Here is an 18878-nt window from a genome sequence, read left to right as displayed (position 1 = left end):
GATCACTGGCCTGATCCAGCAGGCTCCTCTTAGGTTCTTATGTAATAGCAATGCATGAAGGAAGCAGAAAGGAGGGAGATGGTGAGAGGAGCCACTAGAGGCAGCAGCCATACTAGAAGTGAGTTACATCACACTAGCTTCCTGTTACCTTTGGCTCAGTTTTCACGTAACACTAAGGCAAACCACAGCTTAACATGAACATATGAGTGTGCAGGCTTTGAGAGGAGATAACAGCAGCTTTGATCCTTTTCTTGCTGCTGCTGTACTACTATAAAACAACTTTATTACAGCCCACGGTTTGGAGTGAGACAAATTACAAACCCAGGTTTGGACAACACAAGCAAAGCCATGGCTTGGTCCGCAGGAGTGAAGCAGCAGTAGGACTGAAGTAAGAGCAAAGTGGCCATGATCTCTCCAGGAGATCTCTACACATTTGCACTAAGACATGGTTTGGCTTAGCATTATCTGTGAACTGGGTTTCTGACTAGGAATGTTATGATGCTAGAACCAAAAGTGTGAGCCAATAAAATTAAAGTATAACGGGCTAAAAAACTCTTTCCTAAAGATTCTTCATTAGATAAAAAGACTTCATGTTTCAAAATGCATAAATCCATGTTTGGGTAATTATCTTCTTTATATTGAAAGTGGACAGCCATATCTAAAAAAGAAAAGTTGATCTGTACATACAATCTAAACAGCTAAAAGATGAATGAATAAATAAATAAGCAAGCAATTGTTATGTGCTTAATTCTGCATCCTCCAGAGAGATCTTATTTAATACTGAACAGAAGGTGGAAACCATATGCTGTGCCTCTATCCCAGGTGACCGATAATTTCTCATTAGGCAACAGAATAAGACTTCCATGCATAAATCAGAGGGAAAACTTACCAATAGCATGAAAACAGGAACAGTTATGAAAGCCACAACACTGAAAGCCTAGGATATAATCAAAAAGATTTGTTCTAGCCGCATACAATAAATCTGCAACCAAGTTTCATCCTCTGATAATCTTTGGGAAACTGCAGTTTGATAACATACTGCAAATTTGGGCTGAGGCTTGGGATAGTTTTTAAACATAACATAAGCTTACATCAGAGAAAAAAGATACTATTTGCAAGAACAAAAAGCTTTTTGGTATTTCCTGACTACATACACAATAATTTTATTGAATAGATAGTTATAGCACAATGCTATGCATGGGCATTCAGAATTAAGACCCACTGTATTCAATGAGGCTTACTCCCTTTTAAGTGTTTAGGGTGCACTCTTAATGCAGCATACAAAACGTTTGTACCTTGACATACATGTTTACAGAATCAGGACTTTCATTTGCATATAATTTCCTTTAATAGCCAACTGGTGTGGTTGAGTGCCAATAGGATGGATGCAAAAAAGGGCCATTGTGAGAAACAAGAAGGAGGTGTTAGCATACTTGGGTAATGAACTCTGAAGCAGGCAGAAATTAAAAATAAATAAACCCCAAAGCCATAGAAGGGGGGGATAGACGTTATATGCTGTATGAAGGAAAGCATGGCTGTCTAGCTAGCTAAACAGCTAAACTAAGCTGAATAGGAATACTTCTGTTATGGTTGAGCATACACTGTAACATTTTACTGCAGGTCCCACTTGTTTCTGTCTATATAGCTTTTATATTTGCAAAACAAGTAAAGAAAAGTGTGTGCTTTGTTATGATTAGGTAATCATACTGTCATCAAATTGGAGCCTCAGTCTTAGTAATAGTAAGCAAATTTATGCTTGCATAAATGTTGCACAACAAGGTCTCCTTAAAGATAAAGCTGCTCACATGAATGACTTTGGGGGAAAGAAAAAATAGATTATTTTAATTCTAATAGTTTAAGTCTCATGCTGCTCAGGTGGCTCTTCTCAGTTTTGTGGCTGGCAATGCACAGATGTCACATCAGTACTTATTTAAGATATATTCAAAGCCCCGGAAGTAACTTGAACTGATGCTGTGGTGTAACTGGATTTCTGATTATGTTTTGTGCACCCAGGAAAATGTACGTTTCAGAGAAGAACTTGGTCTAAGAACTCTCTTTGGTCTACAAATCACAGTACTAAAACTAGCCCTTAAGGATCACAGCAGGAGCAGCACCGTGCATTTGTTAGGATACAGCAGATCACAATGGACACAGTTTCCCAGGTCGTCCCCAGCAAACTACAGCTGTCTTTAGCTCTCCACGCGAAACGCTGTAACTCTGAGCTGGCCAAGGTGGGGAACCCGGGAAGTTGTGGAGGGAGGCAGGAGGGAGCGGCCTCTTTAAGAGAAAGGAGCGTCTGGGAGAATTTGGTTTTTGCAGCGACAATGTGCAAACAGCGGGGGATCCGTACGGTGCAAGCCGTTAGCAGATCAACCAGCGGACCCGGGGCCTGCGATCCTGAGCACACTTATTTGAATTGACGCTGCCACTGAAGTGAGTGAACTTTATAAACTTTCCAGTAAGCGTGGATCGGAGTAACCGAAACGACCGGCAAGAGACAGGCTGTGCTCGCCCGACTCAGATTATACTATTTTCTTGTGTGGAAACGGGGGAAAGCGTGGGCTGATGCAGGTTTAGAGCTTGGAAAAGTTACTTTTTTGAACTACAACTCCCATCAGCCCTAGGCAACATGGTCACTGGATTAGGCTGATGGGAGCTGTAGTTCAAAAAAGTAACTTTTCCAAGCTCTCCGGCCGGATGGCGCCGAAACTTGTTTTAAGGCTGTTTTGCATCTGCTGGGCCGGGCTTTATCCGGGCAATTTCTTTACTCCTTTCCTGAAAACTTATTATACAGCTTTTTTCTACTGTTAGGGGTGCTAACAAGCGGATACTCGAAAACAAGCCCCGCTGAGTTCAGTGGGGATTACTTCCTGGTTAAGTATGGTTAGGATTGCAACACAAGACCGCAATCTTATGCAGACTTCTTTAGCAGTAAGTGTGTACTTTGCTTTGAAACCTTTTCAGTGCCTGAGATCTTTCCTGGGAAATGTGTACTAATGAGCATGTATAGACAGCCTTATTTCTCCTTACTGAAAAATTGCAGCTAATCCTTATCCACCCGGGGATTAGGGGAAATTTGTCCTGAGTTTACTCCCTCTCGTTTTGGGAGTTAAGCACTGTCACTGCATAACGACAGCGTTTTTTGTCTTCATCGTTTGGCCTGAAACTTGCTACAATTAACTTTGTCTTACAACTGTGCCCTGCACCCTCTTGGAAACCATTCACGTTGCTTCTCTACCTAGTGTTCATTGGTGGGGCTAATGTAACTCCTGACATTATTTGCAAGATCTCCTCCAACCTATTTAATGCTATAATGAAACAAACATTCTACCCCTCTCAGGTGCTTTTGGGATGGGGAACCTGTGGCTCCCCAGGTGTTGCTGCACTACAGTTCCCATAATTCCTGACAGCTGATTATGCTGGCTGGGGCTGATAGGAGTTTGAGTCCAATAACAGGCTCCCATTCCCCCTTTACTTCTGATGAATAGTCTTTAAAAGTGTTAGGGCATTTCTCCTCATGGACCACTTGAAAATTGCTGAGGGTCTTGGAGGACCGCTTAATCATTTTTCTGCGTGGTGTTGTAGTAGTAATGTGCTAGGTGCTGTGTGATTTTAATTGCATGTTCAGGTGCTGTGAATGAAGCTTACAGACCACAGGTGGTCCATGGGCCACAGTTTGGGGGTCCCTCCATTAGGAGAAGCAGAACAGGAATGGAATGGGTACATGCAGCTTTTTTAAATAGGGCCACTTCTCAAGCTATATGCCTGTGATTCACAATGGCCTGGGGATTTAGTGAAGGGGAAAGTGTCACTTCCAAACTTTCAGTTTGGAATGCAGTTCTTAAAGGCACACAGGATTTCTGAAGGGGGGAGAGTGGTTATAGGGAGAAAATAGAGGTCAGGTCTTTCTAGTTGCTTGGCCACAAGCCAGAACAAAAGTAAAATATCAATGCAAAATGCAGTCCAAATACAGTACCTGCAGAATCTCAGGTCACAACAGGGAATATAATTAGATAAATCAGAATGTGTATATACATTAAAACATGTAGATCATCTCTCCTGTCAAATTTCTGTTCCTACTATGGAGAAGATAGTCATTGGGTATAAATTCGTGCTACTGAAGGATATTGTTATTTAGTGAACAAGCAAGAGTCTTGGAAAGGGCTGTCAAGCAAATTAAAAAGCAGTCTAGTTTGGGGCTTTCTTTTCAGACTAGAATGTGGTTTTCTGTGGTTCACAAATTCAGCTTATTCACAAATTGGGCTCTAATTCAGATCCTGCAGGGAGTGGGAGAGATAAGAACATAAGAAGAGCCTCCTGGATCAGGCCAGTGGCCCATCTAGTCCAGCATCCTGTTCGCACAGTGGCCAACCAGGTGCCTGGGGGAAGCCCGCAAGCAGGACCTGAGTGCAAGAACACTCTCCCCTCCTGAGGCTTCCGGCAACTGGTTTTCAGAAGCATGCTGCCTCTGACTAGGGTGGCAGAGCACAGCCATCATGGCTAGTAGCCATTGATAGCCCTGTCCTCCATGAATTTGTCTAATCTTCTTTTAAAGCCATCCAAGCTGGTGGCCATTACTGCCTCTTGTGGGAGCAAATTCCATAGTTTAACTATGCACTGAGTAAAGAAGTACTTACTTTTGTCTGTCCTGAATCTTCCAACATTCAGCTTCTTTGAATGTCCACCAGTATTATGAGAGAGGGAGAAAAACTTTTCTCTATCTAGATTTATTTCTAGATGTGCCAGCACCTGCCCTTGAAAGATGCCCTGCAAATTATAAGGGAAAAGTTCAACAGGTATAGCTTCGTTGGTCACTGCACTGCAACATTTGTTAAATTTCTCACTTCCACACAACTAGAGTCAAAATCTCTCTGAGGAAATTATTGGAAGTAAAAAAGAGAGAGTGAATAGTGCAACCACTCTTGGAGGAGATAAATTCAAAATATTTTCTAATCTTTTTGCCAAAATAAGTATTTCCCTCTTTTTTAGGATTGTAATGACTGATGAATAATAAGGATAGGTTATACTTGAGGAGGGAAATAACATGGAAAAGTATTCGAGCTGCAGTCCTATGCAGATTTAGGAGCAAGTCCCATTGAGCTCTATGGGACTTGCTTTTGAGTAAAAGTGCATAGGATTGAGCTGTGTAAGTACTATGCTCATCCTGGCATTCTTGGCCAGTGGCCAGGGCTGATAGTAGTTGTAGTTCAGCAACATCTGGAGGGTCAAAGGTTCCTCATACCTCTCCTAAGGGAATGTGACTGGAGAACAATGCTTCAGTCTCCTGTAGATTCATAGTTGTGTAGAAGGGAAGCATTTTGTGTTGGCATGAGAAAAGCTGCACCTGTAAAAAAAATCTCCATTTTGCACTGCTGGTCATCCCATCAATTTCCCATTGGTAAAAGAGGGCTTTGTATATTATTTTTATTAGAATTTATTACCCGCCCTTCACCGATATATAGTATTGCTTGCATGTTGGTGATGGGGATTTTAGTACTGCAAGATCTTTAATTGTTTTTATACTTGTCTTGTGATTATAGCTGTTCATTTTATAGTTGTATATCTTATTGTTGTGACCTGCCCCGAGACCTTGTGGTAAAGAGTGGGTAAAATATCTAATAAATAAAAGAGCTAGAAACCTCAAAATGTAACAAGTTTCTCCACAATGTCTTTGCACCCGATTATTATGTCACTCAGCTAGACAATGTGTTACAGTACAGTCTTTTATACTGTATTTGATGTATCAAGCACAACTTCTATTTTCTTCATCTAGGCAAATTGTGAATGTACACAGATTCTTCAACATTTTGTCCTTTTCCCTCCCTTTCTCCACAGGGGCTGCCTCTCTCCTCCATCTTTCATTTTAATTATTTGTTGTGCCACCAGCACTTGTTTGGCTGGCAAGTCAAAACATGCGCAGCCCCCGGCAATGTGACACCAGAAGATGGCAGGGCCGCAGGAGCTTGGGGACCCTTTGGGGGAAGGTGCTTTGCAGGCTGAGGCAACTGCTAGGTCCTGCTTGGCTGGCAATAGGCTCAACTTAGATGTCTACGCAGAGGGCTGTCGCCAGTTCCTTGAGCTGTATGATACCAGAAGAGAAGAAGTGGAGCAGGTGGAATTCTTGAGGCTGAGCTGCAATGAGGACCTTATTACTTCCACACTGAGCACTGTTCCAGCCCTGAAAGGCTTAAAATCCCTTGTACTCAAAGGTAAACCACATGTTCGTCATTTCTTTTTATCCAACTGTTTCATTTTCCAATTGTATTTCTTCTTTCTATCTAGATAAGCTTTTAGTTTTCCTTTTGCAACTAAGCCCATCGAAATGGTCTTGGGTCACTGTTAATGGTATTGGACCACCTTGCAAAGGTGCATGACAGACTGATTCCGCAATCATACACATTTTTTTCTCACAAGGAAGTTCCACTCTGTTCAGTGGGGCTTACTTACTCCCAGGGAGGTGCAGGGTGCAGTCTAGGGCTTCAATCCTCTACATGCTTACCCAGGAATTGTGCATGGTGGGATTTACTTCTTAAGAAATATGCAAAGGATTGGGGCTGCACTGATGCAGCCCTCCGCACCTCATTTGAGAATGGGTGTGCTTGTCTTTCCTAGGATGTATACACTGTTTTCAACAGGGTTTTCTCTTGAAGGAGTCTGCATTGGGCTTTTGAAACCTTTTTCTTCAGTTGAATCAAAAGTCAGGTCTCCTGCTGGATTCTCTCTGGTAGTTAGCTTGGAATGGATGTTTGTTTTAACAGGGACTGAAATGAGACTACTTTCTGATCTTTAGTTGGGGAATGGGGCTTGCAGACACGACAGTTTGGCAAATGCAGGTAGTCCCATATCTGCTAGAAGGCAGGAAATGATGAATCGGGACAGTAGCCTCGCTGCTCATAATGATTATATTACAGTTGCTCTGATGACATGTTTGTGTGTGTAGCGTATTGAAAAAAACTAGATGGATATATACCCTGATTTTATACACACAGTTTAAAATAGGGAGTGTCTTCCTCCCCCCTTTTCTTCCTGTGTTTCCCTCCTCTTCACCTGCCTCTTTATTCTCATAGCACCTTCCCATAAATCCAAAGGTCTGGCCCATTGCCCCGTGTTGGGATTGAAATGGGGAAGGTGAGAGAACGTCTTGTGTGAATTTTAAAATATGTTTTGTCAAAAGCACAACAGAGGAGGCTTGATGTACTGTGCGTCTTCACCTTCCTCTGCCTAATAGTTCTCCCCCCCCATCTGTAACAGAGATAGCATTTGGCCTGAAATCCTAATTGTTTTTATTCAAAAGCAAGTTCCATTGCATTCGTGGTACTTACTTTTGAGTATACCTACATAGGCTTGCATGGTTATTTCTGTACAAATGTGAAAAAGGCCAAATTGATAACCGGTAAAATCAACAAAATGTAGCATGGTACCTTATAAAGACTGAGAAGTTTAGTATGACATAAGCTTTTGTAGACTAGAGTCCACTGCATCAATTAGTCTTTAAGGTACCACAAGACTCATTTTTGCTTACATCAGACTAACCCAGCTACCTCTCTGCCTATTGGAATTGATGTGACACTCGGTTTAGTAGTAAGTGTGTGTGTGTGTGATGTTTCAAATCTTCTAATTCTATTTTATTTAAGTGTTGCAATTATTTGTAGCCAACCCCCCCCCCAGCTTTCATTAATACAAGTAAATTAAATTAGCTGGCCAATCTATTAAACTAGGTTTCATTATAATAATTTGTTTACATTGGATATAAACAAAAATAGCTGTGTGTGCCTCATGTGCAGCAACAACCTCTTGATCTGATTATTTTATTATTTGTTATAGGAGAGCCACATATATTGAACTAAAAGCTAAGGTGACAAAAAGGGAGGTTCTGTGTGAATGTAGCATCTTAACCGCTCCTGTTTTAGCCCTGAAATACCAGACCCATTTCCATTGATCAATCCCTGACTTCAGAAGTATCTGATTCCTTTAGTCCCTTCATGCACCCAAACCTTTAAACTTCTTGTATTTTTCCAGTTAACTTGATTTAGTCTTCCATGTTGTTTCATAGGATAGCCATGCGCTTACGCAAGGCTAATTAATGGTGATCCTTGCAATGAGTATTTCTCTTCTTGCCTTTTCCTGGCCTGCAGGTGGGCACAGCAGGGATGAAATTGGTGCCTGCCAGAGAGGGTTGCTGGCATTCTTGCCGCAAGAGTTCGGGAAGTTAACCTGTCTTGCACATCTGGATCTCAGCTTCAACAGCTTCAGTGCTCTGCCTCCCTGCATCACCAAGCTGGCCAGCCTCAGGAGCCTTTTGGTGAGCCACAACAGCCTGCAGGGGCTGCCTGAGGACTTTGGCCAGCTCACCAACCTCACTTTCTTTTCTGCCATGAAGAACCAGCTCCGAAGTCTACCACAGAGCATAGGGAAGCTGGCAGCACTGCAAACACTGGACCTCTCTGAAAATGCACTGGAATCACTTCCCAAAGAGATTGGAAACCTGCACAGTTGCACAGACCTGGATCTCTCAGGGAATCTATTAACAGGAATCCCTAGCTCTCTTGGTAAGATGTTCACATATATATATGTGAAAGGGTCTGAATACCTTGGTAGCCCTTAAGATGCAATTTGAGACTGGGGAGATTAAAGCTGCAATCTAAACACATACTTAAGATCACATGGTACAGCTGCAGTTTTCTGTGCTGTTACTAGGAATTAAGTCCCATTTAGCTTAGTAGGGGTTGCTTTCATAGGACAAGTTTATTTATTTATTTATTTAATAATTTTTATTCAAATTTTTCAAAAGACAAACAAAACAAAGTCAAAAAACATAACAATACAACAACAAAAAATAAAAATAAAATAGTTGACTTCCGATTTGTCGTAGATCAGCTATAAGTATATAATATACATCAAACCTGTCCCTTAATATATACATACAGGATCACTTTTCTCCATAGGCTATCTTAGTTAATCGTCAAATCCCAATATCATCATTTTATTTTGATCTTTCAACAAAAAGTCTAAGAGAGGCTTCCATTCCTTAAGAAATGTGTCTGTCGATTTTTCTCTAAGTAGACATGTCAATTTATCCATCTCTACTAGGTCCATTAATTTCAATAGCCATTCTTCCGTTGTTGGTGTTGATTCCATTTTCCACTTTTGTGCATATAATAATCTTGCTGCTGTAATCATATATAATATTATTCTTCCATATTTCTTTTCTATTTGTTTATCCATTAAACCCAATAAAAAAAATTCTGGTTTTGACTGAATATTTATCTTTAGAATTTTTTGCATCATCCTACCTATCTGTGCCCAAAATGATTTTGCCTTTTTACACAGCCACCACATATGATAAAATGATCCTTCTTGTTGTTTACATTTCCAACAAACATTAGAAACATTACTATACATTTTTGACAACTTTTCTGGAGTCATGTACCAACGGTACATCATTTTATAGAAATTTTCTTTAAGATTATAGCATAATGTAAATCTCAAGCCTTTTTTCCACATATTTTCTCATTGATCCATTTGTATGTTATAACCAAAAAATTTTGCCCACTTTACCATACACTCTTTTACTTGTTCTTCCTCCATATCCATTTTCAGTAAGAGTTTATACATTTTCGCAATTATATTTTCATCATTTGTACACAAACCTATTTCAAAATCAGATTTACTTATTTCAAACCCATACATTTTCTTGTCCATTTTATATCTTTCTAACAATTGTAAATAGGCAAACCATTGAGAACTATATCCTTCCTTTATCAGTTGTTCTCTCTCTTTCATTATATATTCTCCATGTACATTTTCTAATAGTTCTTGATAAGTTAACCATTTCTCTTTTCCAGCCATTTCTCTTCTGTAAAACGCTTCTTGACTTGAGACACATAATGGTATTTTCGAATAGAACCTTGGTTTATATCTATTCCATATTTTCAACAGAGGACGTCTTATAAAATGATTATTAAAGTCTACATTTACTTTTACTTTGTCATACCATAGATATCCATGCCATCCCCACTTCAGGTTATGGCCCTCCAAATCCAATAGTCTTTTATTCCTCAATAAAATCCATTCCTTTATCCAGACTAAACAGCAGGCAGCAAAATAAAGTCTCAGATTTGGTAATCCCAGTCCTCCTCTTTCTTTGGCATCTTGTAGTAATTTAAATTTAACTCTTGGTTTTTTTCCTTGCCATACAAATTTAGAGATATCTTTTTGCCATTGTTTAAAAGGTAAATCAGAGGATATTACAGGTATTGTTTGAAACAAAAACATCATTCTCGGTAATACATTCATTTTTATCACAGATATTCTACCCATTAATGACAATTGTAGTTTATCCCATCTTAGCAGATCTTTCTTAATCTCTGTCCATAATTTTTCATAATTATTATGAAACAACTTTGAATTTTTATTTGTCATAATGATACCTAAATATTTCAACTTTTTCTCTATTGTAAAATCTGTCTTGTCCATTAACTCTTTCTGTTCCCTTAAAGTTAAATTTTTCACCAACATCTTTGTTTTTTGATTGTTGATCTTAAATCCTGCTAACGGTCCAAATTCTTTTAATTTGTCCATCAATACATTAATTCCTTCCAAAGGGTTTTCTAATACAATTATCAAATCATCAGCAAATGCTCTCAATTTATATTCTTCTTTTTTTATCTTTAATCCCGAAATCCTTTTATCTTGCCTTATATCTCTAAGCAGCACTTCTAAGACCAGAATAAATAGAAGGGGAGATAATGGACATCCCTGTCTTGTACCCTTTTGTATTTCACATGAATCCATTAAATCTCCGTTAACAATTATCTGAGCCTTCTGAGATGTATAAATCGATCTAATCCATTTTATAAAATTGTCTCCAAAATCCATTTGCTCCAAAACCTGAAACATAAATTTCCAATTCAAATTATCAAATGCTTTCTCAGCATCTAAAAAAATCAAAGCTGCTTGTTTATCATTTCGTTGTTCTAAATATTCCAACACATTCAAGACATTCCTGACGTTGTCACGTAATTGTCTTTTAGGTAAAAACCCCGATTGATCTTCCTGGATAAATTGTTGCAATATTATTTTCATTCTTTCTGCCAAGATCATTGTAAAAATTTTATAGTCATTATTCAATAGAGATGTCGGCCGATAATTTTTTGTTTTAGTTAAATCTTGCTCCTCTTTAGGTATTAATGTTATGTTAGCATTTTTCCAACTATCCGGTATCTTTCCCTCTTGCAAAATAGAATTCATTGTATACTGTAAAGGTAGCAAGAGTTCTTCCTCCAAACATTTATAGTACATTGCAGATAACCCATCTGGTCCTGGCGCCTTTCCTAATTTAATTTTGTTTATAGCTTCAGATATCTCTCTTGACGTGATAGGGCCATTAATAGCTTGTCTCTGAAAGTCTGTAATTTTAGGCAAATTCTGTTTAGATGTATACTCTTCTATTTTTTCAGATGGGATTTCCTGACACTTGTACAATGTTGAATAATATTGATGAAAAATCTTTTTGATTTTTACATTATCTGTCAGCATCTCATCTCCTTCTTGTATCTTTAAAATAATATTTTTTGACGTTCTTTTCTTAATTTATATGCTAACAATTTCCCCGGTTTATTTGCAAATTCAAAAGTCCTTCGTTTAGCAAAATTTAGTTTCCTTTCAATTTCTCTAACTGTCAGCATTGATACTTGATTCTGTAACATTTTAATTTGATTTACAATAGAAACTTTAGTTGGATTCTTTCAATTCTTCCTCTTTTTGTTTTATTTCTTCCAAAATTTGCATTTTCTGTTGTTTCTTTTTTTTTAATTCAGAGTTACATTTAATAAAATATCCCCTCATAAATGCCTTACTTGTATCCCAAACAATATTTTCAACTTTTTCGGACCACAATCCTGTGATATTAACTTTTTTTTAAAAAAATCTTGGATTTAGATGGAGACTAAATGAATCTTTATTACAGAATGACAAAGTAGTACAAGAATGTAAGAAGAAATTAAAAGAGTTTTTTGAATATAATTTACATAAAGGAATAAAGGACAAGTTTATTTAAATTAGGTCATTTTTTACAGAAACAGGTATACAAAAAATGCAAATATTTAATTAAGCTTATATAGCCTGCTTTTCTGCAAATGTAGAGATGGGGGTGAATTTCTGCATTTTTGGATTTGTTACTGAATTCTGTCAGAATCTGTAAATCCTATATGTCTTTGAATTGGGTTTTACTACTGCTTGTGACCGGCTTTTTTTAAAAACAAATCCGTGGCTAATTTGACATAATTATTAAACTAAACAGCTTTGCTCTGAAGTGCTGCAATCTGTATTCCTTTGAAGTTGTGTCTCAATAAGGTGATAACAATCACCATTAACATCTTTGGTCAGCACTGCAGTAACCTGAGGGAAGAGGCAGAATTGACAGGCAAGGATCTGCCTAATTTAAATTTAAATAGAAAACCCAAGAAACCATCAGTAGAAAGATCACCAACAGCATTAGCAGTTTCATTAGGGAAATAGCAAAAAAAAATGTGGTGGTGGAGGAGGAGATGTTGTGGATGGGGCACCACAAGCCAGTTGCAAAAACCAAAACACGGACCGGAACCAAAGAGCGAACCCCATCCCTCATTCAGTGTAAAACAAGATACAATCTTTACAACAACACTTGCATGCTATTGATAGCCAAAGTTCTGTCTAAACTGAAAAGCTGTTATGGCCTTCTTCTTCTTTAAAAAAAGCCGCTGGTTCAGATCTGGTGAGTCTCTAACTGGTGATGTTTGATAGTTGCAGGACTGCCACCAAAAGGCTCTTCTGCCCTTTGGTGGCCAGTTTATTTCTAATATCATGGCACCCACACATCAGGTTGTAAGTACACTATAGAGCAAAAGTGGAGAAGCTTTTTCAGCCTGGGAGCCGCATTCCCTTCTGGGCAACATTCCAGGGACGACATGACATTGGTGAGCGAGTCCAGAGGCAAAGTGGGTGGAGCAACTGGTGTGAATCTTTGTACAGTAAGCTGTATTCTAGCCTTGCAAAAGTCAGAGGTCTCTACATGCATCCCTACGTGTGTCTCTCCACTTCTTGAGGGGGAGAGGTCAGCTACATCACCAGATACATACAAAGATTAGGCCTGACTCCCCTCTCCCTTTCTTAATTATGTTGTGTTTCTCATATACGGACATATTCCTTTGGACTAGTGTAAGCACCTCTCTATAGTGAAACATTTATGGTATGGTATAATTAATGTAATATAATATAGCTGTCTGTGTGTATAATTGAGATCTGATTTGATTGTGGGGGATTTAAGGAAGATCGCAGGTTATGTTTTTATTGAAAGGGATTTGCAAATTGTGAATGAGGGAGAGTTGTTTACGTATAGGGATTTACTAAGGGTAGGTTGAACTCCCTTTTCCATTCCTGTCCTGGCTTGCAGGCAATTTGCAATCTCTGTGGCAGCTACATCTTCACAGCAATCTCCTGGTGACAGTTCCTGCATCCTTGGCCTGCCTTCCCAACTTGTCCAGGCTTGATCTGCAAAACAATAGGCTACGCACCATCCCTCCAGAGATCCAGAGCTTCCCCTTTGTGCTTCTCCATGGTAATCCTCTAGGAGAACCAGAGGTGCCGCTGCAATCAGGTTAATTGTTTTTATTCTGCTTGACTTGTCTGTTGAATGGCTGTCCTCTCTGGTGACAGTCAGAAGTTGTTGTATCTGCTGTGTGGCTGATGCAGGAGGCGGCTCTGTTTTTTGTGAGATGTGTTCAGGCAAAACTGAAAATACAGCCCTTAACATTACTAAGGACTGGCTGAAAAACCACCAAAGCCGAGTTAGATTTCACAGGCATCAGAGCCCTCTTGAATCATTTCACTCCATATTATCAAAATTGCAGGTCGGAAAAAGCCTGCAGACTCCACCCTTCTGCGGTGTCCCCTGCTGGCCCACCCCCACCATCAATGCATGGGGGAGGGGGAAGAGGGAGATAAGTCTGAAGCAGGGAGCCCACTGTAACTATATGTATGTGAGCTCCACATGTGATTCAGAACCACATGTAATCAGGGAGTAAATCATGGGGAGCGTATAGTAGGCTTCCCACTTCAGGCCTTCTCCCCTACCCCTGCCCTGCCAAGTGCATTGGAAGGCCAATTGGGGCCAGCAGGTGTGACTCTTCCCTTGCATGATTATAATTGCAGAAGGAAACAACAAAAGGGGGCTCAGATTCAGCCAGAAATTAGGCCTTACTGAAAGCAAAACATTGGGGGTGAAGGATGCCGAGAAGGATAGACAGATCTTAGAGCCCAAAGAGAAACCACTTAGAATGCAGCCAGTGTTTTCCCTGATCAGTCCAAAGCCAGGTGTGTAATGGGTGACTTTTTAAGCAAATAGGTCCATTCACTCGGTGACTTTATTCACAATTGCTGTTAAATGAAAATTGCCCCTAGGCAGGGGTCGAAATGTTTTAATTTCACATTCTCATAGGGTTTATTGTGAAATTCTGGTGGGAGGCATTATGTTCCACTTGTAAGTGGTGAAATATCTGATGCCAGCCCTGCAGAAATAAGGCATACATGTCTGACTAATCCATTGGTCTTCAACTGGTGGGTCAGGACCGACTACCAGGTTGCAGCCTGATCTAAGGTGGATCACAACAGCAGCACTAGCACCATACAAATAGAGGGTAAAAAAAATTATGAAATGAGCCCCCAAAATGCATGTTTGGGTTAAACATAGGTCCTGGATCTGAAAGAGTTGATGACTACTGGACTGAATTTGTACAGAAGCACCTAACACTTTTTGTTTATATTCACGTGAACTTTTTCTGACTTCTTACAGACTCAAGCTCAAGTTCAGAAAAATTAAGAAGACTGTTCCTTGAAGCTGGTGAGGATAGGTATTTCACATAGTTCTTTTGGCTGGTGTCTTTTGGTGCTATGCTGATCATGTCACAGTGTCCTCTTAACTCACTATTGTTATAATATCCACATTATACTCTGATGCCTTGTTCAGTTGCGTGGTTGCAGGACAATTATTAATGGCAAAACTCATGAAAGAAAACAGCCCACACGCCACCTCATAGTATCTCCAGGCAGCTACCAGGGTGCTTGCAGGACCCATGTAAACACTTGCCATGGGTCCTGGTTAAAAACAAATTCTTCTGGTGCTTTTGAATGCCGAACAGTGGCCAGGTTTACCATTTTCATTGCTGCTGTCTGTCCTTGTGACAGTTGGAGCACCATCATTGCTCTGGTCCTCTGTTACTTGTCCAGTGCCTCACCAGATAAGCTTGAAGGGGGTCTACTGTTGGGAGCATTTGGGGGCCAATGCCCCCCTCACACCTAAAGCCTGCAAGGGGGGGGGCTCTTCATGCCTGCCCTGAAACAGAGAAAAGCAAGGGAGCATGTCTGAGAATAGCAAGGATAAGCTAAGTTACTTATGTTATTTTGACATTCTTATATCCCAACCATCATCCCAATGGGAGCAGAGAGTGGCTAACAATATGGCACAATGTTTTTAAAAATAACATATAACAACAAAGTAGCTATGTGGCTGATGACATTCCAAAGTCTGGGTAAACAAAAAGGGTTTTGCCTTGTTTCTAAATGAGGCCGATGTAGGGAACGACTGAATGCCATTTGGTAGGGAGTGCCATAAAACTGGAATAACCAGCAGAGCATCCCTAGCAGATCAGAACAGATAGGTAGGGTAGTACTGAAGAAGGCACTCACTTTTGGGTACAGGGATCCCAAATTGTTTAGGGCTTGATGTACTAACACCAGCACCTTGAATTGAGCCTAAAAGGTTATGGTTAACTAGTGTAAGGATTTGAGGATTGGGGTAATGTGATTTTCCCACACACACCTGCCCCAGATAATAGCCAGGCAACTGCAGCCTGCAGCCTTTATTAAACTTATATTCTGCCCTTCCAAAAGGGACTGAGGGAAGCCCCAAGTGCAGTGCAGTGCAGTGATCTGTTTGGAGCTTTTTTGCCAATGGGGGACTGAGGTCAAGCTGTCCAGGAATGGCCATAGCTGATGGCCATTCAGTTATCCTCAAAATATTTCAGAAATGAGACCCAGATGTAGCTGAAGGTGATGAAATTGCCCTCTCCTTTATATTATATATAAACACAGTCTTATAACTGCATCTAGAATCCTGACAATCTAGAATTTTAAGTATTGCACCTCTGAACTTCGGAGTGAAGAGAATTGTACTTTTGTGAAAACATCACTGCTTCTGTTTGTATCTTCTAAGCTTTACCGTGACCCCTGAAGGATGCAGAGTTTTTCTAGCTTGCGGTGTGCAGTTTTGTTTCCCCCGGGGTGCCACCACTAGTTCAGTCACTATCCACTTCCAAAAGCACTCCCCTGATCCTCAGTGGGTGAAGCTGAAGCATCATGACATCCTGCTGAGTGAAGTCCTGGAGTTGCAGCCTCACGGGATTGATTTCCAAGAGGTAAGAGCTTGTGATGTCATAAAGGAATTTAGGTTAGAACTGTGCTAATTCACAGAAGTCTTTCATCTTGGATGATAGTCTGAAAAAATTAGCCACGGATTACCTGTGTGCTAAATGTGAGAATAGCTGGGTTTGCCAATAACCATTTGTGGCATTTAGGGTGCTACTAAAGAGGCTCAGCTTAATTGGATGCAGGTTTCATCAAGACAAATGCCCCAAGGCAGCAATTCTGCTTGCCAGATACATAGAGTGTTGGAATAAGGTAAATGGATTTCCAGTTTTGATGAGCTTGACCAGACCTCTTCCACTTTGCCGAAATTGTATTTCATGTAATAATATAAACTCTTCCTTTCTGCAATCCATTTTAAGAACAATGAAACAATTAAGCACATAAAACACTTGCATGCAAATATAACTGACATCTCAAAACATTACAGTAAGTCATGGCATGTTTGTTCGTTCTAGATTTATACCCTGAAGGCTGAGGGTGACTAATGAGTTACAGGCATTTTAAAAAAGGTGAATTGTGCTAAATAAACTAATAAATAAACTTTAATTTATAGGCCGCCTATCTGGCCAATGGCCACTCTAGGCGGCGTACAATAAAGCACGATAAAATACATGGTAAAATATGATACAATAAAAACAATATAACCAGTACAGCACAATGCAAAATTACAATATTTAGTAGAGTTGTCAGTAATACAATTCTGAAGCTAGTTCACCTTAGAAGTCTCAAGTTCATAAAGGCCTGATGGAAAAGCCAAGTCTTCAGGCCTCGGCGAAATATATATAAGGAAGGGGCATGTCGAAGATCTATTGGGAGGGAGTTCCAAATCGTGGGGGCCGCCACAGAGAAGGCCCTCTCCCGAGTCCTCACCAACCCAATCACTTTAGTTGATGGGACTGAGAGGAGGCCCTGAGTGGCAGATCTTGTAGGGCAGTACAATTTATGACGTTGGAGGCGCTCCATCAGGTATACTGGGCCGAAACCGTACAGGGATTTATAGGTTAATACCAACACCTTGAATTGAGCCTGGAAAATAACTGGAAGCCAGTGTAGATTGTACAGCACTGGGGTAATATGATCATAACGGCGGGTGTTCGTAAGTAGACGAGCCGCCGTATTTTGTACCAGCTGTAGTTTCCGGACTGTTTTCAAGGGCAACCCCATGTAGAGCGCATTGCAGTAGTCTAAACGAGAGGTGACCAGAGCGTGCACTACGAGTGGGAGCTGGTGGACAGGAAGGTAGGGTTGCAGTCTTCGTATGAGATGCAATTGACCCCAAGCTGCCCGGCACACCGATGAAACCTGAGCCTCCATGGACAGCTTGGAATCAAGGATCACCCCGAGGCTGCAGACCTCGGACCCATCTCTCTGGCAGTTTAGCTGTGACCCCTGAAAAACAGCCATGGTGTTCTAGCATGATAGCTACTATATGCATTGCACAATCTGAGCTAGCCTCACAAGCATTGTTGCATGCAGCGTACCCAGTTACAAGACCATTGTAGGACTGAAGGTTGGAGGGGTGTATACATCCTCTTTCAGTTCATCATAAGATAAAACTTACCTCTTACTTATAGCACTTGCATAGGAACTGCAGCGTTTTTCCCAGTCTTGATGGTGCAATATGCAAGCTTCCATGCTGTGGCCCTCCCACAGAGAAATTAAATCACTCTCTTTGCTGGCTCTCCACATCTTCCCCAATGGCACTTTGCCCTGGAGGTCCTTCTCTTGCTCTGTGTACTGCAGAGCTATGGTGGGCTTGCCTTCTGTATGGTTCACTCATGGAAACCATCTTGCTCTGTCTTGTGTGCTAGGAAGTGGTGATCTGGATGCCGTATGCCTCTCCTCGGCACCTGCATGACCGTGAGATCATAGTTCGAACCTTCAGTGGGCAAAACTGGAGTGACTTGAGAACCAGAGTGGAGTGGAAGGGGAAGCCAAAGGTAAGATGAGAAGAACTAGATCATAACATAAGAGAATAGATTAGACCAGTGATCCACCTAGTCCAGCGTCCTGTTCTCGCAGTAGCTAATCAGATACCCATGGGAAACCCACAAGCAGGACCTGCACTATGTCGTAAAACATACCATTTACTTTGCTCGTTGGTGCATTCTTCCTTGCATCAAACGAGTGATGTTGAGTGCTTGCTAGAAGTTTGAAGGAAGCATGGAGCTGTCACGTGCAGCAGCTTTCTTCTCTGTATTGTCATGTTGTTTCTGAAGACTGTAATGCGCAGTCAATCATATCTTAATGTCCTGCTCTTAAGCATGCTAAGTTAGTCTTCTACTTGGTGTTACATAGTTATATCTGGGTTGGGTAGTCTTTCATAAAGAACCAGCATGTAGTGGTTGGACTAGTTCCAGGGAAGCCAATATAATGAAGAACCAGAAGTTTTAGAATGTGAGGTCAAAGCTGCTCTT

The 18878-nt window shown here is 40.5% G+C and overlaps 1 protein-coding gene across 10 annotated transcripts in view; it reads left to right on the top strand.

Moving 5' to 3' along the window:
- Positions 1–192: 192 nt before the first annotated feature.
- Positions 193–18878, top strand: part of PIDD1 (p53-induced death domain protein 1) — a 51991-nt gene continuing 33305 nt past the window's right edge. For 7 of the 10 annotated variants that reach the window (XM_061610036.1, XM_061610043.1, XM_061610041.1 and 4 more), the window contains exons 1-8: positions 1381–1437; positions 2014–2433; positions 5836–6209; positions 8136–8549; positions 13433–13636; positions 14831–14888; positions 16250–16451; positions 18273–18401. In XM_061610036.1, the coding sequence (XP_061466020.1) occupies positions 5945–6209; positions 8136–8549; positions 13433–13636; positions 14831–14888; positions 16250–16451; positions 18273–18401 (1272 nt within the window). In that variant the 5' untranslated portion in view covers positions 1381–1437; positions 2014–2433; positions 5836–5944. Of the gene's footprint in view, positions 389–1380; positions 1438–2013; positions 2434–2666; positions 2932–5835; positions 6210–8135; positions 8550–13432; positions 13637–14830; positions 14889–16249; positions 16452–18272; positions 18402–18878 lie in introns of those variants that run through there. The other 3 variants (XM_061610037.1, XM_061610045.1, XM_061610038.1) reach the window with 3 other exon arrangements.

Source organism: Rhineura floridana, chromosome 2 (genome assembly GCF_030035675.1).
Source record: "Rhineura floridana isolate rRhiFlo1 chromosome 2, rRhiFlo1.hap2, whole genome shotgun sequence".
NCBI classification, from domain to species: domain Eukaryota; kingdom Metazoa; phylum Chordata; class Lepidosauria; order Squamata; family Rhineuridae; genus Rhineura; species Rhineura floridana.
The sequence above is the reverse complement of the archived record's forward strand: the minus strand, read 5'-3'. Positions and strand labels throughout refer to the sequence as shown.